The sequence below is a fragment of the Heliangelus exortis genome, chromosome 2 (assembly GCF_036169615.1).
Source record: "Heliangelus exortis chromosome 2, bHelExo1.hap1, whole genome shotgun sequence".
NCBI classification, from domain to species: domain Eukaryota; kingdom Metazoa; phylum Chordata; class Aves; order Apodiformes; family Trochilidae; genus Heliangelus; species Heliangelus exortis.
Window position 1 is genome coordinate 141,682,212 of NC_092423.1, and position 24,659 is coordinate 141,706,870.

At 35.5% G+C, this 24,659-nt stretch overlaps 1 protein-coding gene across 5 annotated transcripts in view; it reads right to left on the bottom strand.

Annotated features, from left to right (window-relative positions):
* The window catches only part of ASAP1 (ArfGAP with SH3 domain, ankyrin repeat and PH domain 1), a 143,814-nt gene that overhangs the window by 12,181 nt on the left and 106,974 nt on the right, over positions 1-24,659 (bottom strand). For 3 of the 5 annotated variants that reach the window (XM_071738388.1, XM_071738392.1, XM_071738393.1), the window contains 11 exons: positions 23,536-23,669; positions 22,379-22,470; positions 21,440-21,626; positions 19,116-19,201; positions 17,101-17,216; positions 15,942-16,009; positions 13,004-13,111; positions 11,456-11,684; positions 6,587-6,640; positions 2,842-3,003; positions 55-121 (listed from right to left, as the gene is read on the bottom strand). In XM_071738388.1, coding sequence (XP_071594489.1) covers positions 55-121; positions 2,842-3,003; positions 6,587-6,640; positions 11,456-11,684; positions 13,004-13,111; positions 15,942-16,009; positions 17,101-17,216; positions 19,116-19,201; positions 21,440-21,626; positions 22,379-22,470; positions 23,536-23,669 — 1,303 coding nt within the window. The remainder of the gene's footprint in view (positions 1-54; positions 122-2,841; positions 3,004-6,586; positions 6,641-11,455; positions 11,685-13,003; positions 13,112-15,941; positions 16,010-17,100; positions 17,217-19,115; positions 19,202-21,439; positions 21,627-22,378; positions 22,471-23,535; positions 23,670-24,659) is intronic. The other 2 variants (XM_071738390.1, XM_071738391.1) reach the window with 2 other exon arrangements.

Sequence of the window (24,659 nt, forward strand, 5' to 3'; positions counted from 1 at the left end):
AAATTAGCTTTGCTTAGATAAATTTTCATCTTTGCCTCCACATACAGATTTTACCTTGACTGCTGAGACATCCCCTCAAATTTGTTTGCAGCCTTGGTTGAAGGTGGGCCCAAATCATTACCTGAGGTGAAAAAAACACAATTAAAAAAAAAATCATTAGGATAATGAAATACCATCTTCAGAGGGTGAAAATTAAAAGCTAGGTACACATTCTTCCAAGTATCCTCTATGCAACAGGTCTAAACATTTTAAAGATCAGCATTTATTAATAATTTTGTGACTGAAGAAGTGGCAGAGACCATAACAATCCAACTTGACTTTTCACATAGCACATTTTAAAAGAACTCACTGGTAGCTCACATCTGCTGGCAAGGAAAGAATGAATGACATTGCTGAGTTATTGCTGTAGGACATTTGTTTTGAATATAGGGTTTCAATTCTCTCTGAATGGAAGGAGATACTGCAGGCCAGTATCAAGGAAATTTATTGGAGATGTTTACATTTTGTGTTACAAGGCACATCTTTTTAATAACACCATGGATATGATTTTATTCACAAAACATCAAATTTCCAAGGATTGGTATCTTAACCTACATAAAGTAAAGTCTTTACTGATTTAATGAATATATATGTTACCATAACCAATGTAAAAGGAAAGCCCCTAGGTATACTCAATTCTGTCAAAAGCAGCAAAATCCAGACTCAGATGCTTCTGAACTCCTTCAGCAAAAGGCTTCTCTTTCTTTAACTATCATCATTCCCAGGGTACAATTACATACTTTGTTTTAGTGTCTTTATCATTCCCTTTTCCCTTTTCTATTACAGTATGTCTAAAAAACCTGAGAACTATCTTCAGCAGCCATTTGTAAATTTTGTCACTGAAACAGATGTAAAGTGGCATTTAATGATCCAGGAACACATAGTACTTCCAATGCAAAAGAATGATTTATCTGCCTAGATAATATTCTCAGTGCACTGAAGTCTATATGAAACAGCAGAAGACTCATGTTGAGCCTTGCTCACTTCCTTTGCTTAGACATAAGCTAAGAATTGCTCTGCTTGAAACTTCAATTAATGCACAGATAAGGAAACAAATGCTGAAATTCAACATAAATAATATAACAGCACAGAAAAAGAGCTTCTGAAAGGGAAAGCAGTGAACATCGGAAAATACTCTGAAATAAAAACTCAAAGGCAGATAGAAGAAACTCCCTCTTTCATAAAGACGAATCTTATTATTTGCTTAAAATCCACAGAAACTTTGAAAGAGGTTTTTGTACAGACCTCAGCTAACAAAACAGAGGAAAGATCCCTCTTCCACCCACTGAAATTTAGGTCTGCACTGCAGAGCAGAAAGGAGACACAATAACTCATGTTCTTCTCTGGCCCAGCTTTGAAAAGGTCACCCATTGCCATAAGGCTCTTCAACTCCACATCTGCACCTTTCCCATATTTTTCTTTTCCTTTATCTGTTGTCTATTATTTTTTTGAAAAAGTTGGCACTAGCTTAGCATCTATTCCTACCACACCTTTCATTCTAGTAGTGTCACACTGCATAGTACTCCAAGATAAGGTATTTTATTTGCTTTTTTGGACTTAGGTATTTGGGCTTCTTAGAATTTTTTAAGTTCAGGCTCTTCAAAATACCTTTATTACCTCTGAAAATAGTACAGGTTTGTTAGACTACAGAATACAGGGAATATTTTTTCCATATCCCAGACATCAGAAAATTAGCAAACTGAAAAGATTGCCATTATTAGTGTTCCTTGAGAAAAAGACTTAAGTTTTCATTGGACTCTGCACTCCTCTTCACATTACGTCTTAGATTAAATCACAGATTCTACACAAAAATACTCCATGATTTACCACATTTAACTCAATTTGCTGGAAGAAACCCTCAAAACAGTGCTTTTAAGCTTGCAATATTTTTTAGGCTAGTAATTTTGTGCTTATATTAGAACAGAGGGAGGGTACTTTTAGGACTGAAGTAGTGTATCGATGACTCCTCTATGGAAGCATTGGATTTCAGCTGAAATGTTTATAGATTTATGGAAATCCTGTCACCAAGACTAAAATTATAGAAAATTACACGGCCCTGAGATTTATAGCTACCAAGCAAAGCTGGCTGCATGGAGCAATGTTTGTTGAAAAGAGAAAGAATTTGAGTAGTCTGGAAAGTAGTTTCTAAAAGGCTCCTGTCAGAGAAGTATTCTGGTTTAAAAAAAAAAAAAAGAAAAAAAAAAAGGTGCTGTTTCTGTCTAATTTCTGTAGGTAGAAGGATGCAACAAACCTATCAGTCTTTGCAAATGTACAGACAACATCACAGAACCCAAAAACATATTAAGACAACACATCCCCACAGCTAGGAGCAAACACTTTACACGAGAGATCTGGCACAGAACCCAAGGAAACAAACTTTTCAGGCAGTCAGAACCACACACGTTAACTGAGGTCTATCTACCCTAAATTAAGGTCTGCCTCAATTAATGAGCTGGTCAGAAAAGGAGCAGGGGTGAGGAAGGAGATGCAGAGCAGATGCAGTAGATGATCAGACTGGGGTGAGGGCAGCCTGGGCAGCTAGGCTAGAGAGGGAGGCAGCAGAGGAGACCGGATTGGGCCCCAGAGGAGCATGGAATATTTTCAGTTTTCTCAAGTGAGACACAGATACAGAAACCTGGGAGCTAGAGTGACAGAAGATAGAAGTGTTCATTTATCTGAGCTGACTTTACATCACGCTGCAATCATTGGAAAGGAAGCACCAGGTAAAGAGAAACCAAAGAGCATATGTCATCCATCATAAAGGTCTCCCCCTGCCCTTTTGGTTTGTATTTTAAAACTCACCCCAAGGAATTGGGCCCTTATTCTGGGGTCCATGAGGTAGTGGGCTTGGTGGGTCAGAGAGGGTTCTTTTGTGTCCTGGGGGTGGGGGAGGTGGTCTCTTCTTGGAAAGAGTGGAGCTGCCACTAGAGGTTTGAGTGCTTAGAGGGAGGGTTGAAGGTGGGCCTGCAAAATAACAAACAATCTTCTTACAAATACATGTGCATAAACATCAAAGCAGCACTGAAAAATTCAGTCAGACCCAGAGTGAAGTGCAGCAAAAGACTAAAATAAAAAGACAAGCCATGCCAAAACACTGTTATACTAAACAAAACATTCACCACATTTTTAACCATCGTAGCTGTGGGAATATCAACAACCTGGCAACAGAAAGAGACATGTACTTATGTTTAAAAATTATGTGATGAATTACTCCATGATTTCTATTTCTAAAATTTTAAAATTCACTTATTTTTTAAGAAATAAGGATGGAGTCCTAAAAATCAGTAATATTTTAGCATGTGAAAATAAAATTACTATTAAATTATACCAGAATGAAATAGCTTTCAGGTGTTATATCATGTGGGGACTTTTTTCATCCTCCAGAACATCCCATATGAATTCTGCTTAATAAACTTGGGGGCTGGTGGCACAGAAAGCTATCTACGAATTTTTCTTTGAAAAAAAGTTTTCTTTAAGTTTTTTTTTTTTTTCTTTTTTTTTTTTCCTGTGGCTTAAACACATCAGAATATGGATTTTCAAAGCAATGCAAATTGTTGTATGCAGGGTGTACAAAATAAACATCAGAAAAATCCTTGCTGAAGATTAGATACTTAATGGTAGCATTGCTTATAAGAATTTACAGTGTCACCCTGTGAGCTATCAGGCTCTGAAACCCTGATTTCCCCCAGCATCAATGTTGGCACAAGTATTATTCAACACAACACATGATTTACAGAATATGGGAACAGATACAGATTAAAAGACAAAATAACCAAGAGGGAAAACAAGAGTTTTCCCACATCCAAAAACATCTTTAATAAGAAGCTCAAGAAGCAGGCTGTGCAGGGTGCAAATATGCAGTGAGGAGACAACTGCTCGAGTCAGCTGCCATTACCACCAAAAGAAATTACTTGCAACATTTATTTAAATGAGGTCTACAGAGGCTGTAAGGATTTTGTTATTGGGGTTTGGCTTGTTGGTTTTGTTGTTGTTGTTGCTTTCTGTTTTGTTTTTAATCTAACCAACAAACAACACTTCAGTCACAATTTTCCATTAAGTTTTGCAGGTAACAGAATTTTGCCATCACAAACTCTGAATAAATACAGAAAAACATTGTAAGTTTTTAAAAATTCATTTATAACTGAGATTTCAAGTCTATCATATCATATGTTTGTATCACTATTGAACAAACTTGGTTATTTTTTTTAAACTTAACTTATTTGAACAGTATTTGAGACAAAATCTTCACTTTCTTTATTGGCACATACCCTAACCTGCACATAGAAGTAGAGATGCCTGTTTTAAACATATTATTACCAGCCTCTATAGCTAGACTGAAAATTAACAAAGACTGCCTTCCTTCCCAGATTACTATATATCACAAAAATCTTAAAATCAATACAGAATATTCTTTTCTAAAATTCCTTAAATGAAATATTAAACTCTGAAAAAAGTAAAAAAGTACCTTCTATCAACCTGTAAGCATGTGTACAGTTGCCAGATACTTTCAGCAGGTGAGCTCCCTCTTTATTCTTAACCCCAAAGAAAAGATTAATAAAACTGTCCATAATGAGTAAATAATTCCATCTATTCTCTTCCTGATTCAAACCTGGAAGGCCTTTTGCTGCTCAGGAGAATCTCTCAACCACAACCCCAGCATATATTTTGGGCCTGGCTTTCCATTTATTGTTTACTCTTGTAAATCATATTACATAGCTTGCAATTGTTCCTCTCAGTTTATTTCCACTTTCACAAAACCAGTAATTGACAAGCAGTTAAATGTTACTGCAAACTCCTAAGATTCTACCCCAGGATATTTCCTCTCTCATTTTAATTTCTCCTGTGACTGTAAGGAAGCAACCTAGTTTAAACCATGCACTGAAATGTTTCTGCCAGCAAAAATGAAAAACTTACCTCACACTAAGTTTTGACCAACAATCTCCTGAATTTTTGCAAGTTAAAAATTCTCTAGTTTGCTTATATAAATATGATCTGAAGTTTGTTCTATAAACTGTAACTTCTAGTATATCTGAGGGGGAACGGAAAATTCAGTATCCAGAGTTTACAGTACCTTTTTTTTTTTTTTTTAAAGCACATAGGAAACATACACGGGATGTCAGTATCGGATTTTTCTCTTGTCCCGACATCTCAAACAGGAATTACTCACGTCTGAAATGTCTGCAAGTGCCACTGGCCAACACTGCAGAGGTTCTGCCCTACCACCACCTGGTGTCCTGATGCCTGCATTACACAAAAGCCTGGCCACTCAGTGCCAACACGGTCCCCAGCCTCACCAAAAATGTCAAAGAAATGAAAATTGGCTCAAAGGAAAAAAAGTGGAGGAAGTGCATTGATATAACACTGCATGGTTATTGCAAAAATAAAACCTCAGACGTGAAGTAAGATTTGTATCTTTCATTGCCAATAAAATGAAGGAATCCTTCTCTACAAAAATAAAAATTAGTAGGATTAAAAACGCTTTGAATGTGGTTACATATGGACATATTTTTTTTGTATTTCCTTCTGCTAGTGTATCTCCAGACATCACGGAAGAGTTGAAAATCATTATCACTGCAGAACTGTCAAAAGTTTACATGGCATACAAAAATTACTGGGAAAAGCTGTTAAGGCATTAAAATCTATTTAACTTTTCAGACTCCTAGCATTTGTTCCTACATTAACTTCATGGAAGGAAAAAATATGAATTTAGAAGGCATACCCTAATGATTAGATGGCTGAAATACTAATAACTTATTTTGAAATTAATAGGAAAAGTTCAAGACATCTTTTCAGTAAGATGTGTAAAGTCACATCATGCTTTCAACAAAGGAAATGTGGGAAACATTCTGGAATCTAAATTCATTTATGGAAAGAACTGGTGGGATAGTACAAAGATCCAATGATGTATAAAGTGCCAGTAAAATTACCATAAAATACTTCGTATTGCAAAGAATCTACAAAATCTCAAAAAAATTCTTACATGCTATTCTTAACTATGCGAGGCTGACCAGGTATTTCGAAGTAATACTCAGAGAAGTTATTTTTCCAGATCAAAGATATTTTGTCATTCTAACAAGGCAGCAAATAAGGCAAATGTTTCTTCCCCATAGTTACCTTGATGGTTTTTAACATACTCGTAGAGTTCACATTTCATATAAATCATTTTCCTCACACAAGCAAAAAAACCAAACCAAAACAAAGCAAAACCCAAAAACCTTGACCTAGAATTTTTAAAGATTTGGTTCCACTGGGGCTCTCTTCAGTTTGCTGGGGAGCATTGTTTTCAGTAAAGGTGATGTCAACCTCTGTAACTTTATTACAAGGATCACGCTTTCATGTGCAAATAGACCAAATATCAAATTTATTTTATGAAGTTAAATGACTGGAAAAGGCTTGCAATTATTAGTGTATTGCCCCTCAGCCTTTGAGCAGTTAGTACAGTATCTATTGATTTGTGTACTTGTGAAACCATGCAAAGCTGTTGCCATCCACTCAAGAAATTGTGGGTTTATAGTGTAAAAACCTCATATTTGCATTTATTTTTTACCACTTAATGAGAGATATGGAAGAACCAGTATTCCAGTTAATGACAGAACAGGTACTGCAAAGAAAATTAAATTTATATTACATATACTGTTTTCTTTAACAAGTATTGTACTTATTTTTTACAGTTCTATGAGTGACATCTTTGCAGAGATATTGTTACTAAAAGCCTTCTTGGGTTTGTCTTACTTGTCATCTATCTTGAGTACTGAAAATAATAATAATTACAGAAAAAATTACCACAAACATGGTGAACAAGAAAGCTAAGAATACACATGGATTCAACATTAGCACCTGATGCATTTTCTATAACTAATGCAAAAAGAAAGTCTTGTTTTAAAAAAGAGCTAAAATTTGTATTAAAGCATGTTCTATTTTGGGTTGATGCACAAATATGAGAAACCACATGATAGGAACACCTGTCAGCCTTCCCATCCTCTTATGGTACTAAAAACTTTGAGTGGCATAAATAACTAGTACTATTTAAAAGAAGTGTATCAACACAATTATAAAAGTATAAAAAAATTAAGTCTTTAAATGTAAGCAAGAAAGCTGTGGAGCCCTGAGATAATTAAAAATAAACAGAAAAAACTGGAAGAGCTTAAAGACCTTGTAACAGAAATGAGATTAAATATACACATATACAGTACACACAACACTAATTCTAAACTAAGGAAGCATTTTTTTTAGGGACTCTGCTGAAAATGGCAGTAGGTAAAATCTGTGTAGAGCTTGAGAAGACTCCTAATCCTATGAGCAACGCAGTCAGACAATTTCTAGAAGTTATAGTAAATGCAAATAAGAAAATCTCTTTAGAAATTGAGTTTGATCAAGTGAAGATGCAGATTCAGTGTCTGCAGTGGCCTGGAATCACAAGGGAAATGCCTGCTAGGCTTCTGTACCTAACATTAGAGCTGCAAGAGAGAGAGAAAAATATGCAAATTTGTACTGAAGATCCAAACTTCATTAACTTGCATGTTCATCCCATATGAGAGAAACAGGCAGAACCATTAAAAATCAATTAGCTTTCTGCTAAAAGTAAGGAAACCTGTGGATTGCCTAACACTTGCACAAAAATAGTTAGCAACACTGCCCTCACACTGTATTTGCAATTAAGGCTGTCCAAGAGTTTATTTAGCTATTATGCTGAGTCATGCAACTACTTATAACAGTGATTTTTATAATTTTTATTTTAAAGCTTTTTAAAAAAAAAAAAAAAAACAAAAAAAAAAACCTGTCAGAAGACCCGATAAATGCCTGGAGCAATAATGCTGGAAGCCCTGATGAAAACGATGATTTTCCTAATGTTATAGACTAAACACTTGATTGACAACACAAGGAAGCTGAACATGAATAACCTTAAATAAGCAACTGAAAAAAGCACACAGCTTGAACAGCTACTGGACTCATTCTGCACTTTTCATTCTATTAGGATTAACTAACTTTCTAGCAGAGATAGCAAAAAGTAGGATGCATCTACAAATGAGCTGGTATAGAGTAGAATATACTTAAGTTTCAGCATTTTAAAGAATATTTTGAGAAGTTATTAAACTGGGAAATTTGGACTTGCATTGCAGTAAAGCATGGAGAAACTTTAAAAAAATCCCCACATACACAGCCTTCAGCATTTGTACCTATACAACCTTATTTGAGTCAACCTTATTTGTAGACCCCATAACCACTGAAAACCTCAGGCAAGAGTGGTGTATACTATATAAATTGATTTAATCTTACATTCCATTCCCAACACAGTGTTCAGACTTGATGGCTTCCAGTCCACTGTGGCATCTCAGCAGACACCATAAAGCTTTGCTATCAAGGAACTTCCCTGGCAAATGAAGCCAGCTTATAGAAAGGGCCAAAGGGAAGGGGTTGTGCCTAAGTTTACAATATGTTTTGGAGAAGACTTATCTGTCTGCCCCAAAGGGTAAAAAGCATGAAACTCTAAAATTCTCTGCCTCTTCTAAAATACAGATCCCCCCAGCTACCTCTACAGACAGTTTCCATGCTCCTGCAGGGTCCCACAGTACCTGCTGAGGCCTCACAACAGAGCAGAGACAAAGGGCAAATTACATTTGGGGACAGAATATAGTAAGCTTTAATGTAATTAGAGATTCAATGCTCTTCTTGCCCGTGCCATTTAGGGAACTTTAAATAAAATATAATACTGTATTTTCATAAAATCTTAAATCAAATAGGCAGCTATTAAAGTGAACTTTACTAACAAAAATGGATTTGATAAGTAAGCTTATCAAATAAGTTTAACTTTGATGTAAGACATATACTTTATTAATATTGATCTCAAAAGATCAGATAAATTCTAACTGATTCTTTTTTTTCCCTACAGAAACACAATTCTCAGATTGTTTCAAAATTAAGATGTGTTACCAATGTCTTATGGATGTGCAAAAACTCTACTTTTTCTTTAAAACAATCCATTTGGGAGACAGAGCAAGGTTTATTATAAAGCACAACTGCATCTCCAATTACATTTCTAGAGCAACTTTTCCAGGCACTTGCAACTTTGTTTCCCTGTCCCTTTGAGTCCTGTTATCTCAAACAACACTGACCTGTATTTAAAAGAAATTTCTAAAACTAATTATATAAGTTATAATATTATTGAATAGAAATCAACCAAAAACCCAGGTCACATGGGTAAAATTTTGTTATGTTTGAAGCAGAAGAACCTAGTGCCTTTAACTTATCAGTAGTCCCATGCAACCCCTCACTCAGACTTACACTGTCAGTCTGGCTTTTTCTACCCTGACAAAGCCATTTATGTAACTATTATCCTTAGAAGGCAATGGTTCTGTGTTTTTCTGATAATATAATATTATCTTGTTGAAAAATAAATAAGGATTTTTTTTTGAGTGATCCTTGCCATGAAAACATAAAGAGATTTCAACATGTAATTTCTTTCCAAGCAGCTTTGGTGTTGTGTTCATTCATTTGTCTGGGAAACACTTTGCAGGAACACCTAGGAAAATATCTAATATTTCTGAAACTTGAATACATACTTAGAGTGAAATATTTACATAAACATTTTCCATCCTAGAGAAAAAGAATTTTCTGTGTAAGTCCATATATATACTATACTATATAATGACAAACAATTTTCATTATGATCCATTGAAAGTTGACAAAATACTAAACAGTGTTCAGATAGAAGACACAAACTCCTTAACCTCTGTGAGGAAATGGAATTCATTATTAGTTTTCAAGACTTAAAACTATCTGACAAAAAAAAAAAGTTATCCCAGGTCTGACTGAAGGACCATCTAAGCCTCCACACTGTGACTACCAATCTACAGCAGACTGTCAGATGGAGCATGTAAATACAGGGAGGAAGAGAAGGGAAAAAGTTAGAAATGTGTTATGCCAAAAGGAAGGTCATCATAATAAAGTCACAAGGAGTATATGTGAGACCCCAGTGAAAATGGCAGAAAGAAACTCAAGATTGTGAAAATGCATAGCCTAGCAAAATTGGTTTTCCTTTTAGTGGAAAACAGACCTGTTTAAAAAATAAAAAAAATAAATAAAAAAGAGCAAAAGAATTAATTCGTAAGTTACCAGTAGATGACAAAGACTGATGGTAGAACAGTAGTTCTTAAGCAGAGCATCTGTACCCCAATAAAAGCAGATAGCTGGTGCCAACAGACTGTTCTGTCCCTTTTACTCTTTCAAATTCCAGTGAAGCAATTATTTAATATTTTTGAAAAAAAAGTCAACTACCAGTTGAGGAAATAAAATATGAAGTTATATCAGTGCTAATAAATGAGAGCATCCTTCAGCATAGCTATGGAAGCCTTGAACTATACTGAAGCATTCATCACAACTGAAGAGTTCTCTAACAAGTCTACCCTCAAAACACAATTTCACTCTAAATAAGAGAAAAAGAGAAGAGATGAAGGTTGTTTTTTTTTTTTCTAAAATATAGACTTGCACAAATTATCATAACGTAACAGGTTTTGTTCCTTAAAGAATGTTCTCTAAATTTTAAATTGATAGGTATTCAGATCAAAGAACAACCATGCACTACAGCTGCAATAGTTTCATAGAATTAAGTTATCTTCCCTTTCAAGAACTACAAGAGTGCCACTAAGAAGAGTGTCACTTCTTTCTTCTTACTAAGAAGAAAAAGCATCTCATTCATTTCAACTAAATATGAACTGCAAAACTGACAGAACTGAAGCAAAAACCCTCCTTATGGATAACTGTACAAGAGCAAAATGGTTGTTTAACTCAGGGAAGAATGGGTGATGTTTAGTTTATATCTTCAGTGCATAAATGACTCGTTAACTGTCTGGCAATAGGCTTGGTATTTTCTCTGCCTTTCTTTGCAGCCCTTTTAGTACTCAGCAAAATGGAAGAGGAGAGTGCTAAGGGCTCAGAGGGAAGTAACTTTAATACCAACCCACTTGAAACTTCACAGGTTATTCTGGTATTTTTTTTCCCCACACTGTAAGCAGAGGGAGACTTCTTGCATCTCCTTCTTTAAAACTTTGTTTCTTTACCCTCTCTGCCAAACACTATACAGCACAGCATTGTATATCACCATGCACCATCAGCTTTCTTCTAAAACACTTCTATTTTTGTGTCTGCAAATGCTTAAAAATGCTTCTCCACAGTATGAAAAGTAACTTTATTTAGCAAAGTATTATTTTATTTTTTCACCTATTCATGTCGACTTTCATGAATGAATCCTTTATAAAAGTGTCGTCCCCTCTCCTTAAGTTTTGAAAGTGCATGGTACCATATTACTGCATCTACACAATGAGAAAAACATGCTATGTCTTGAAACACTGCAGTGTCTGTGGTGAAAAGTAGGGCAACTGTGGAAAAATTGTTGTTTGTAGCTTGAAGACCGACTTACCTTTGCCAGCATTTCTAGGAGGAAGGGGAGGAGCGTCTGCAGTTGGAGAGGTGGGTGAGTCTGTGCTTGTAGAAGCAAAAATCTGATTTGTAAAAGCTCCATAGGAGAGTCTTTGCTTGTCTCTAGGAGTGCTAAATGAAGGGTGAGTCAGTTTGTCTTGGGGAGAAATGCTTGAAGAATGACAAAAACTTTGGGGCCGTGGCGATCTTTCTTTTTTTATAGGACTAGGCTGTGAACAGAAAAACAAATATATTATACAACTGTCTACACACTAAATATAGTCAATATGTTTGGGGAAGAATAAAAAACATCTAGTGAATATTAACACAATTTCTTTTTTTTATTGGACATATAAACCCACATTCCCCCCTTTCTCAGAGATCCAAGATCCTCTCCTCTAACAGAAAAATAAAGATTGTAGCACCAACAGATCACCATCCACACAAAGTTAGATTTATTCTTGAAGCCATAGATACACAGTAATAAAATACTAAATAATATACTAATAAGAGCCTACTGAAGTTTTTAGAAAATAAGAGTAATTTTCAGTTCAATTAGCTCTTTACTCAGCCCAGGCAGTTATCCTCAAAGACCGAGTGTATTACCCCACTGATGTATATCAAAAATAAAGTAACCACTTTTGAAACATCAGATTTATTTGTTGCCTGAACTAGCAATACATGCAGTGGAATAGCTCTTACATAGTTGCTCTTTGGAGAAATTTTACACAGCAATTTTTGACTGCTGTATATTAATAGCTACATATGGAGCACGAACTCTCTCACTGCAGCTCTGCTTCAAGCAGCTATTATCTCCAACACAGCATTACTCATCCTCCTGAGGCTCCTTTCACAGATAATACTTTTGTTCTCTTCTGTCCTTCAGGATATGTAAATTATTTGGGCTTCTGAATTTTTCAGTCCCAAGCATAACAGAAAATTAAAAAAATTGACCACATTTCTTTTCTACAGCACCCATATAAAATAGGAGAGGTATTTTCCCACTTACTACAGAAACAGAACAGAGAGTAATTAAATGACTTGCTAAGTGGGACACTGAAGCTACATTTTCTCATGTTCTAGGGTGGCAACTACCCTATGCCCTCAAGTTTCATCTTTCTGTTACTTCTTTTTGTCATCAGAAATGAAATGCATAGCAAACTTTTTTGGAGAACAAAGTTAATTGTTTCAAATATTAGGTTTTTAATTAATCTATGGGAAAAATAAGTACTTTGGGTTTCCTCCTGCTAAAAAAGGAAGAGTCTAGAGTTCAGAAGAGGATAAAATGACAAAGTAATCTACTTTTAGGGGTTTATATCATATTGCTCATCTTGTCAAAGCAAAACTTCTGAAACTCAAATCCATAGTAACTTTGTTGACAGAGTGTATTCAAAAGGCACTTTGTCAGTCCCTAATATAGGCCTGAAAACTAAAAAAAAAAAAAAAAATCTGTAATGAAAAAAAGGTTAAAGTGGAGTTCTAATTTCCATCCATTTCCACAGAACTGACAGTTTTTTAATACAAATCTGTGTAAGTAATTCAGTCTTACCTTATCATCTAAGTCATCATCACTTTCATCGATTTCTTCCTGCCCAAGATTCCATTCATACTCTACATGGACATGTGGGTTTAGCTTTCCTGCCTTGGCCTGAGAAAGCTGAAAGAAATAACAATTCTTGTTAAAATACTTGCTGTTTCTTTGGTGTCAACAAAGTTAGCCTTGTAACAGCAAGCAATAAAATAAAATATTTCAAGGTTTAAAACTTTTCCAGGCACTAAAAAGAATCAATTTCTGGTCAATCACACAAACATCCTTCATTTAATTAAGGTACAGAAAAACAAATAAAAGACAAATAGGGGTGAAGTTCTGTGTTTGATAAGCATTTGAAAAGATGACATAAAGAGAAGGTATATGAACAAAAGCAGAATGCATCTGGAGCCCTCCTTTCCAAAAAGGAAAGGTAAAATTTACTCAAATTCTGTTGCATACAATTACCACTCTAAAACCACAGTCCTTGTGTTGGAAGCAAAGTAGCAGTTTATCCTTTATTTGAATATTTCCCTGCTTCTCACCGGATGTTTTGTTACGCACAAAATTACCCTACTCTGCCAGCCCAAATAATCACAGAATGATTTGGGACCTTAAAGATCACCTAGGTCTAACCACCCTGTATGGGCAGGGACACCTCCCACTTGGCCAGGTTGCTCAAGGCCCCATCCAATCTGACCTTGAGAACTTCCAGAGATGAGGCATCCACAACTTCCCTGGCAACCTGTGCCAGTGTCTCATCACCCTCACAGTAAAGTATTTCTTCCTAGTTTCTAACCTAAATCTGCCCTCCTCTAGTTTAAATCCTTGTCCCTTGTCCTATCATTACACAACCTTGTAAGAAGTCCCTCCCCAGCTTTCTTTTAGGCACCCTTCAGTTACTGGAAGGCTGGAGATATCCTAGGAGCCTCCTGTTCTCCAGGCTGAACAACTCCTCAGCTTTGCTTTGTAGAAAAGGTTCTTCAGCCCTCTGACCATTTTTGTAGCCCTCTGCTGGACTCATTCCAGCAGTTCTCGTTCTAGGGACTCTAGAACTGGACACAGTACACAGGGGGGAGAATCTCCCTCCTCGACCAGTTGGCCACCCTTCTATGCAGCCCAGGGTACAGTTGACTTTCCGGAGAGCAAGCACACACTGTATATGTACATTCTTTAAAAATCTACTACTACAATGAGCAGGAAAAAAAACCCCAAACCCCTAGAAACCCAAAACACAATTCATGGTTATTCTGATGTCCTAAGTCATTGTTTTCAGTGCTTAGATTTATAGTCATTTATTCCTTCATATCCTTTGAAACACAGTCTACTTAGCTCTAGTTGATTCAGGAGAGCCTGAATCATCTTCCCTCCCCAAATTTTGGAAGAACTCAACTTTATTTCACTGTCACATTTGGGAAAAATGCAGGAATAATTTTCTTCTTCAGAAAACAAGAAAAAAGGGGTAAATGCTGCATTATTGTCACCTGAAATAATCGGCTATTAGCTGAATTTCAATTGCAACAATTGAAACAGTTAACAGCTAGATAAGCTCACTGATAATACCTACTTGTTTTTGTTTGTTCTACAATACAATCAGTTGGTTCACATTAGTAACAGATGTTACTTTATTAAATACACAGCAAAGAGAAAAGCAATCCATGCCACAGCTGTGTTGTACAGCTGATCTGTTTTTCAGCTGGCAGAATTCTCAAAACACTGGAAACAGTACTTACAGAGCAGCAAGAGGAGTAACTAAGAAGTCAGTGAGAGTACCAGCTTTGCAAACATAGCAAAATGTTGACTTACATGCCCATAAATATGGACAGTTATTCTTGTTTGTGAAGGACAAGCTCTCGATTAAACACTATTAATTAATACACAACAAGAATTTTCAGTCTTCAAAGGAGATGTATAGAAGTTACCATCTGCAGAGAGTAAGGAGATTTCCTCCTTGGATCAGTAAAATGAGGCAAAAAAGTTCTGTACAAGAGCAGCAAGCAGCAAGTGACAACTGCTTTGTAAATATTTCTGACACTGTCTTGAATGTGAAACTGCTGCACTACTTAAAACTTTTAAATCCTTTGACAGTACTTGAATTCAGTTGCCTATAACTGCATACTGGTGAGAGGTGCCTTAGAGAGCTAAACCCGAAAAATTTTGTTACTCTCTCGTAGAATCCCATAGAATTCATGGCTCACTGCTTCAGAAAAATATGTGGGAAAATCCTTTAACTCTAACACTTTTATTTCTTGAACTCAAATAATGTTCTTGAATGGCATCTTGTTAACATCACTCACACATTCTCAAAATTCCAGAAAGTTATTACTCTTATCACATTCAGTCGAGTGACAAAGTACCCCTAAAGCAAGTGTTTTACATTTTTTGAGACCCTAACTTCCAGACATTACATTTTCACTTCTTTGTCCTTTGAGGAAGTTTAATTCCAAGTTGTTTCAAAAGATCACTTTCACCATCTCTGAAGTATCTGTCCCATTAAATAAACTAAAAAAAAAAAAATCCCAAGCAGGAAAAGTCAAAGATCTAGACCAAAAAGGTCTTTAGAAACATAACATTTCAGGGGTTGTTTTGTACTCCTGATAGATATTTTAACCAGTGGATTTTAAGACCCTAAATATTGGAAGGACAAGTATTTGAGTATCAGTTAGTGCACCATTCTATGACATTTGGGCATCATCACCTCAAAAATTCTTCCTTGAGATATATCTAAGTACTTTCAATAGAATCAAGATCTTTTATTTAAACTTTTACACAGTGAACGACTGTTGTGTTTTGAAGTTAGAAAATATTCATCTATGGTAGGGCCTTGAGATCAGTATACAGCTTACCTGGCACCTATACAAAGTTTGAGATACAGTGGTAATGATACCATAAGTAGATCACATCTTTGAAATAATAAATAGCCCATCCCTCTCCCCAATCCTCCCGCCCCTGTTCTTACCAGTTCCTCACACTGAACAGCTTTTGCTCTTTTTGCTGTGTCCAGAGGTGTCTCTCCAGCTTGGTTTACTACAAATTAACAATATAAAAAGAGAGTGATTCTCTGAGATGTCTAAAAAATCCATTCCTTAAGTTTCATTCGTTTTAGCAGAGTAATTTCCAAAAGGGATCAAAAATGTCTATTTATGCTATGGCAGCTGCAGCTCTTTAAGATTCCACTCTTTAGTGCTCATGCACTTCATGTATCATCAGGTTCTTTCTGAACAGCAGCATCTGCTGGGACAGTTCCCAAATCCCTCCTAACCATCCTAGCAGAGAATATACAGAAATTTAGTCATTTCAATCTCCACGCAGCTCCCTTGCCAGTAGATTTCTTACATGAATAAGCAGGATAAACAAGCTGTCAGGGTGAGACAGTTTAAAAAATAAAAAGCAAAGGTTGATCAAAGTGCTACTTTGCTTAACATGTAGTGGTTTGAAGCCCAAATTTGAAAACAAAAGTCCTATTTTGACAATTGAACAAGAATGATTTTAAACCTTTCTAGCTGATTTGTCTTTCTAGAGGTTATGGTATGTTTTAGGTTTAAAAATAATGCCTGATCAGAAAGCAAGTGCTTTCTCAAGATCTCAGGCTATCTCTATCTCAAGAGCTGATAGAATGCAATGTTTTATAGACATGCTGATGATACTTGACTCCTGAGCCTGAGAAGCTGAGTTCATGGAATACCTTCCTAACACTGACAGCAAGACAGGGAAAGGAAAGCACTTGGGATAATCTCTCATTTACTAAGTGGGAAGAGAAATTCTATTTTTAATAAAAATTTTGGTAAATCATGATGAAAAATGGACTGATTTAGGTAGAGAGGTGTTATGTGTCTCCCTCACACACACAAATGCAAACAAAAGAAGAAAGGCAGCAGAGAAAGCTAATCCCTTCCATAATCAGCTACCATGGTGACTGGAGCTGCTGGGTGAAGCTGCAGCACCAACATGAATATTAAAAAAAAAAACAAAAAACCAACAACCAACTGTTGTGTACACAAAGCCCACATATATCTAGAGTGGAATTAAGTTCATTTAACAAGGTGAGACATAAATAAAAAGCGTTAGAAAGAGCTTTAAGGAAATCTTTATTTCCTAGTTTTAAATAATGAACTTACCTACATCAATAGTTGGCTTCCCCCTCAAAAGTAATTTCAAACACTCAGGCTTATTATACATACTGCAGTAGTGTAGAACGGTGTTACCCAATGCTGTTTGCTTATCCAGGTTTCCACTGAACATAAAAAACAATCAAGAAAAGTATAGAATGCTGTGAAATGCATTCACTTCACATCAACCAGCCCAACACTAAGTGCATAAATACTTCTTTGGACAAATACAAAATAGAGGAGAAAAATATATTTTGAAATTAAACATCACTTTCAAAGACTTCCAACAATACTGGAAATTCCCGAGCTGTGGTTGAAAAGGACTGAGCATCTACAGATGTTCATTAAAAAAAAAGTGAAACTCAAAGATTCAAGCCTAATCCTTTGCAAAGTCAAAACAGTTGTTTTCTACCTGCTACTTTACTGGAATTTCTTTTTCAAACATGCCAAACTAGCCCAACAAAAAGCATCTGAAAAATCTTTTTGATACAATTAGAACAGGTTAATAAGTCTCATGCATTGAAGGAACTGTAAAAAAGGTTGCTGCAAGGATGTACAAATGAGTAAATAGAAAGAATGTAAGGATACAAACTGAGTTAGGGAAAGACAAGCTTTGTGTAGGGGTTCACTGGGCTCTTCAGAACTGAACTTTCAGTTTTGAATTTCTAAAGAAACATTTCAAAAAAAGTTAATAACATAATGGGATTGATATCATGCATCTATAAAAATGGAACAAAAAGCTTAGAATACAACACTTCTTCTTTTACTCAGCAGTACCCATATTGAACAGAAACATGTAAAACATGATAGCTGTCTGAAGACAAAGCTTTATAACTAAAAATAATTTTAAATAGTTATCCAAAGTAGCAAGTCCTTTAGCAATGCCCAGTACAATGACATTTTTCAAATTACAATCTCAAACAGCTTGTGAATAGTAGCAGCATATTTATTTTATTTTTAATTTTAGTAACAATCCTAGGATAGTCAGCACTCCATTTAACACGAGGGAGTAATGGCAGAATAGAGTTTAAGTGAAAGTCTACACAGCAAGACCACAAGAGATGGTGTCATAAATACAGATTCCAAGTCTGTGCTGTTATCAGAAGACCAAACTTGGTAGCATTCCATATAGAGAACACTACATAAACTATTAGAGAGGAGAAGGAAAAGAAAAAGTATTGACTGACTGAAGGGATGACTTGCTATGCTGAGGGAAAAACAAAAATCAAAAAACATCCCCAAGCCTTCCCCCTGCCAGCTCAAACAAATTGTGATGAGTCTTCTGTTTCTTCCCAGTCCTACTCTGTCATCATTCTGAAAAAACAACCATCTGACACAGCAAACAACTGCTCCTTCTTTCACTTAATAGCATACTGTAGAAGTAGACTGGACTTGATCTCACTTAATCGTTATCTATGTATATAATATTATCCATATATATGATGGTGTTGCAACACTACACCATTCAAATTAAGAAAATGTTTTGAGATCATTGAGATCATAAGAGAATGTCTTGAAAACAAACAGCTCAGCCAATAAATTTTTGCTGAAAATTACTAGTTCAAAAGATTATGCTCTTCATACCTTCAAGACAGTTTATTAAGTATTAAAATGCCTTTTTCAAAGTCAATCGAGCTTCTTCTAATAATCTTTCGAAAAAGATCCTGTTTTCTACCCCCATAATTTCTTTGCTTGTTTTTTGGAACATTTACTTGCTATCTCTCCTTTACCTGAACATTTGCATTGTTTCATACTGTCATGTCTTCCAAGCCAATGTTCTTTATTGCTCTGTTTTTCCTTTCATCCTATCTTTATATAACTGCTTTCCATGTTTTAAATTTAAACTTTTTTCCCCACTGTGTACTCATTAGGATCACAAGGTCACCTAAAGGTATTAAATTACACTCTTTTGAAATATATCTAAGGAGAACAATTTTAAGTGACACTTGTTCAAAGCTAGCCTTGCAGTGCTTTGACATCTACATTTTTCATGCATAATTTAATGAAAAATTAACAATCCATACCAGTTTTGTACAAGGAAGTCAACCAGATGGAGAGAGGTTTGGTCAGCAGTCCGGACTGCTAAATGAAGAGCTGTTTCACCTGGCTCCTAAATATATGCAAACAGAAGTTAATTTTTGTGTGTCTTATTTCTGCAAGGCTCTGAATATAAGACCAACATATATATGTCACTCACTTTTACAAGTCTTTCAATAGAAAAATATTATGATGAAAACAGTTACTGCCTCTCCAATCTCAAAAAGAAAATGGCATCACATTTTGAGATCACAGATTTCTGAAAATCAGTCTTCCCTTTTTCTCAGATGGATTTAATAATCATAAGGAGCCTTGAACCATTTTGTCTACTAGTAACTAAAAGGTGAGTTGGCAGTACTTGTTGCTTTATGACACCTTGGTGAGCACCAAGCATTGCCACAATATTATTTCCCACAAAACCAGGGGGAAAAATCCACAAAAATAACAATTCTGCATACAGTGAAAGTCTTACAGAATGGGTGGAAGTTGAAAGGGACCTGTGAAGGTCACCCTGCCCAAGCACGGCTACCTAGAGCTGATTCCCCAGGGCCAGGTCCAGACAGCTTTTGAGTATCTCCATGGATGGAGACTCCACAACCTATCTATGCCAGTGGCTTGGTGACCCTCACAATAAAAATAAAATAAATTAAAAATGTTTTCTGATGTCCAGAAGGAACTTTGTTTTTCAGTCTGTGCCCATTGCCTTTGGTCCTGTAACTAGGCACCACTGAAAAGAGCCTGGCTCTGTCTTCTTTGCATTCTCCCTTCAGGTATTTAAATACATTGTTAAGGTTTCCCTGAACAGTCCCGGATCTCTCAGCCTTCCTTAAACATCTTTGTAGCCCTTCATTGCACTTTCTCTAGTACGTCCAAGCCATGCTCGTACTGCAAAGCCCAAAACTGGATCCAGTTCTCCAGCTGTGGTGTGATTACTGCTCAGCAGAGGAGAAGGATCACTTGCCTTGACCTGCTGGCAGTATTTCATCCCATGCAACCTGAGAAGCCATTGCTCCTCTTTGCTACAAAGCACACTGCTGACTTGTGTTAACTTGGGGTCCACCAAGACACCCAGGTCTTTTCCTGCAAAGCTGCTCTCCGGCTGGGAGGTTCCCAGAATATATTGGGATGTGTGGGGTTGTTCCTCCACAGAGACAGGGTTTCTCCTTTGGAACTTAAAGTGAATCGTGCTTTATTCTTTATAAATATAGCATATGCATTAATGCATTTAAATTAAAAGATCAGTGCTGTTTAATTTGGTTTAAAATTTTATGAGAAAAATCTAAGAACAGATTTTACAGAACTTACAGTGCTGCTATAAATGCCCTAATTGCAGTACATTTCAGCTGGTCTTCCTACCATTCTAGGTATCACTGACTGTAACAGCTGAGAAATACTAAGGAGCTAATTCTCTGGTAACTGCTATGGATGTAGTTGAATACCCTGTAGTTAAAGAATTTGTAATATGTTTCCATGATAAACACTCTGTGATATCTCATATGTCTGTACTGAGCTTATTCCCTTCGCTAGACACTGACAAACCCTCTGTCCTTTGCCAAGGTAGCTATTTTCACAGAACTGGTTGAAAACATCATCCAAGATGCCTCCAAGTTGGGTTTAAAGGTAATGGGAGAAAACATTGCCAACCAAGTGGTTATGCAGCATCAATTAGCTATAAAAACAGTTTATGTTGAACAACATAAACTCTTGAACAACATTTCTACATGGATTCAAGTAGAACCTGTACTTATTTTTCAAAAAAACTGCTACTGACTTCAGAAGGAAAATGAAGTATTCAAAATGTTATTAAAAGAAGAAAAATCTCTCTTCCTGGTTAAAATACATTGTACTTCTGTAAAAGCCTCATCAGAAGCTGTGAAGGTATAGGATTTACTCTTTCCTCATGTAAATAGAGACCCATATACAGTCAATATTACGTTCCTTGAGCAACTACTTTAAAATTAGACAGGATACTGTCTATGACCCAGGTGACCCTCAGTTGTCAAGTCAAGCCCAGTCTCTTTGAACCTTTTCCTAAAATAAACATACAGCAGAACTGGTGCTTTTCAACACAACAGAGTTCCACTCAGAGCAGTGTAGGATATTACTACAGTATTTTATGTTACTTTAGACTGGTTGATGACAACAGTCTTTTCTCCCCACAAGGATGCTAGATTAAGAAAACGAAGTAAAAAACCAAAATTTTCATATTATTTATCTTTTTTTAACATATAAGGAAGCAGCCCCAGGCCCTGGACATTTTAAAAATACACATTGTTTAAAATACTCTGCTTTGTTTACCTGATAAGCTTACCTGTCCAGGCTCTATCAGTGGCTCCATTAGCTCTACCCCCTCTGCATAGACTTGAATTAGTGCAAGTAAATCCCTGGATTTGACAGCCTCAAGTAATTCATTCAGTTTAGCTGCTGCAGATGAACAAGTCTTCCTAGAGAACTTATGATCTACATACTTAGCAGTGATAAATTCTTTACGTGCAGTCCTGTGGGGTGTGAAAATAGAGCTCGGTTTAGAAATTTTTAGAAAAATAGGTCAATTATTTTAAATTTAAATCACCTTGTCTAACTCAGGGGCTGAGAAGGGGAGAAGAAAACTATTAGATAAAGACTGTGTTAGTTATTATTGCATTTCTTTCTTGAAAACAAGTCCAAACTAAGGTACATATTTAATTTTATCCTGCCTTCTTGTTACATACAAAAATTAATCTGAATCTAGGGACTAAGACCAAAGAAAAAAACCAAAGCCTGAATCATGCTCTCTCATGGAAACATGCCTACATGTTAAAAACAGGGCAACTATGAAAAACATACTGAAAAGGACAAAAGAAAAAATACTAAGTCAGCTAAATAACAGGTTAAATGGTATTCTGTGGTGAAATCACATCTGTTATGCCCTCTATGCGACAACTTCTACAACAGGGAAAGGATGAAAAGTTCATCACCAACATACACCTGGAGCTAGTGTCATTTAGTCCAACTTTTTAATCACTTGAAGTATACCACAAAACTTAATCTCCACTCTTGAATGTTTTTATTATAAATTCTGAAACCCAAACTTAAAATTTTCTACACTGCTAAAATGTAGCTAAAATGTAATTACATGACAAGAGATTGAACTTCACAGGTGGGGTAAAAAGCTTCTGGTTTTTGCCATGGTTACTGTTTAGGACATTTTATATTACATGCACATTCCACAGTAAACTTAACTGTAAGAATTTAGAGATTCAAAACTTACATATCACTTGATGGATTGGGTTTAGGTGAAGGACTAGGTAAATTCCCTTCCATAATATCATTAAAACTAGTATTTCCTACATTCTTGGCCAGCTGCAATAAAAAAAAAAAATGTGTGAGGATGGGGGTGTTTTGGGTCCAACAGCATCCTAAAACCTGAAGAAGTAAATGTGTTTTCTAATTATTAATAAAAGATGGAACTCACAGAATTGTAAAATTAAATCACAATTAATACATTGAAATGTAAACTAAAAACTATTTTCAAGCGTGAATCCTATCAATCCAGAACTTGTAAAACCAGACTTCACAGTCACAGCTAATTATTTGGACTTCAAAACAATTTGCCTCCAATATAAAAAGAGAATGAGAAACAAGCAGCATAGACATTGAAACTGTGCCAGTACACTGATCAACAAGTTACTTTTGGAAAAAAATTCAGAGCTGCTAGAATGTCACGAATAATGAAAATTCATTTAAATACGTAGTAACTTTGAAACAAGATTTCAAAGAGAATATTGAAATACTTACACAAATCCAAAATTGCTTTCTATCATCTCTTAATTTTTCCATGTAAATTGTTTTAACAAGTGTCTTTTTACAGGACAAACAGAGCCTGGGCAATAAAACTGCTGTAAGTATGCAACTGAGTGATTTTTTATTTGTTTGTTTCTATTTTTAATTCCTCCTTTTTCTTTCAGTAGTTTCACTTAAAAATTCCTTTCATAACTTTGTTATACATTTCGTGCTATCACACTAAAAGATTCTTCCAATATATTTTTGTCAAAATTAGCAATTATCACTTGTGATTAAAAAAAAAAAAAGAAAGCTGATTTAACTTGACATCAGATTTTAGACTGTCCTGATTGAGGGTCAAGATGAGGTAACAGCCAACATTCTGATGGCACTGATCACAGCAGATGTCAACATTCTGCAAAACCTCAGGAAATTAACATAGACAGCAGCGAGCAGCCAAAAGCATTAATAACACACAATAGCAAAAAACCCTCCCATGATACATACATACAAAACTATGAAGAATATATTCTGCAAACCCCATGCCTGGAAAAAAATTAACTGTAAAGTAGACATATGAATGCTTTCTATATATAGATCAATGTTTGGCTAAAAAAATTAATATATCCAAACTAAGAAACTTACCAAGAGTTCAGACGTTCCTAATTTGTCTAATTCCAAAGACTGGATTCGAGAAATATGGACACCCATTTCCCTATGTATTCCAGAACACTCAATGCAGGTTAAAATGCCCAAATTAGTTGACAGCCATGTTGGATCTGTAGAATTAATAACCAAAGCATTTAATCAAATTCCAGGGAAGGGTTTTTAATGGTGGTAAGAAAGCCCAATGTATTCTGAAATGAGTTGTCATTTAATGTTTAACAAAGGAAAATTTATTAAGAATATTCCATTTTCTCCAAAGAGCAGTACAAATTCCACCTCAAATTAGTACCAGTGAAATAAAGTTTTTAAGATTTAGGGACAGTAACAAATGCACTGAATTTAGACTTATAAAACCATGCTGAATAACCATATTCGAATACATTTAGGATTTGTTTTTTGTAGAAAGAAGTTAAGTTTTTTGCTTCCTGTTTTTAAAAGGGATGAGTGTCCTAAATTCCACTGTTGGCAACCTCTGAATTTTTAATCTTTACTTCTTACATTTTAAATAATCTTTCTTCATAAAACACTAACCATAGCATTTTCCAATATATGAAACAGTGATATGTTGCAGAAAATTTAAGGAACACATACTGTTCCAGAGGAAAAAAAAAAAAAAAAAAAAAAGCTGTCATGGAGGAAATTTGCATGCACTACTCAAATAGATTTTACACTATAAATGCTACATAAGAAGCAAGACCAGTTTTTAAGGAAAAGAAAAAAACTCCAGACATATTTTGTATACATACATGTCTTTGAATTAATCTCTTCCTTAATCTTAAATCGTAACTGATAAAGCATTAAACAAGAGTTTTAAAGCAATAAGCTGGGGTGCAGGAATGAAGCTTAAAACTTCACTATAAATTAAAAGATAAATGCAAAAATGTAATCCAAAGTTTCTGCAGCTTTACATTATGAAATAACTGAATGAAGCAATACCAGAATTTGACATGATTACATTCCACTTTCTATTTTTATCTAAGTATTTCTCATTTGGATCAGTTCTGAGTCTGTAAGCATCTTCAAGATGCAGACTATCAACTCAGTTCCAAATGAATATCACCTTCTTGAAGTAACTTTAAATGTGAAAGCTGCAACAGCTGCCA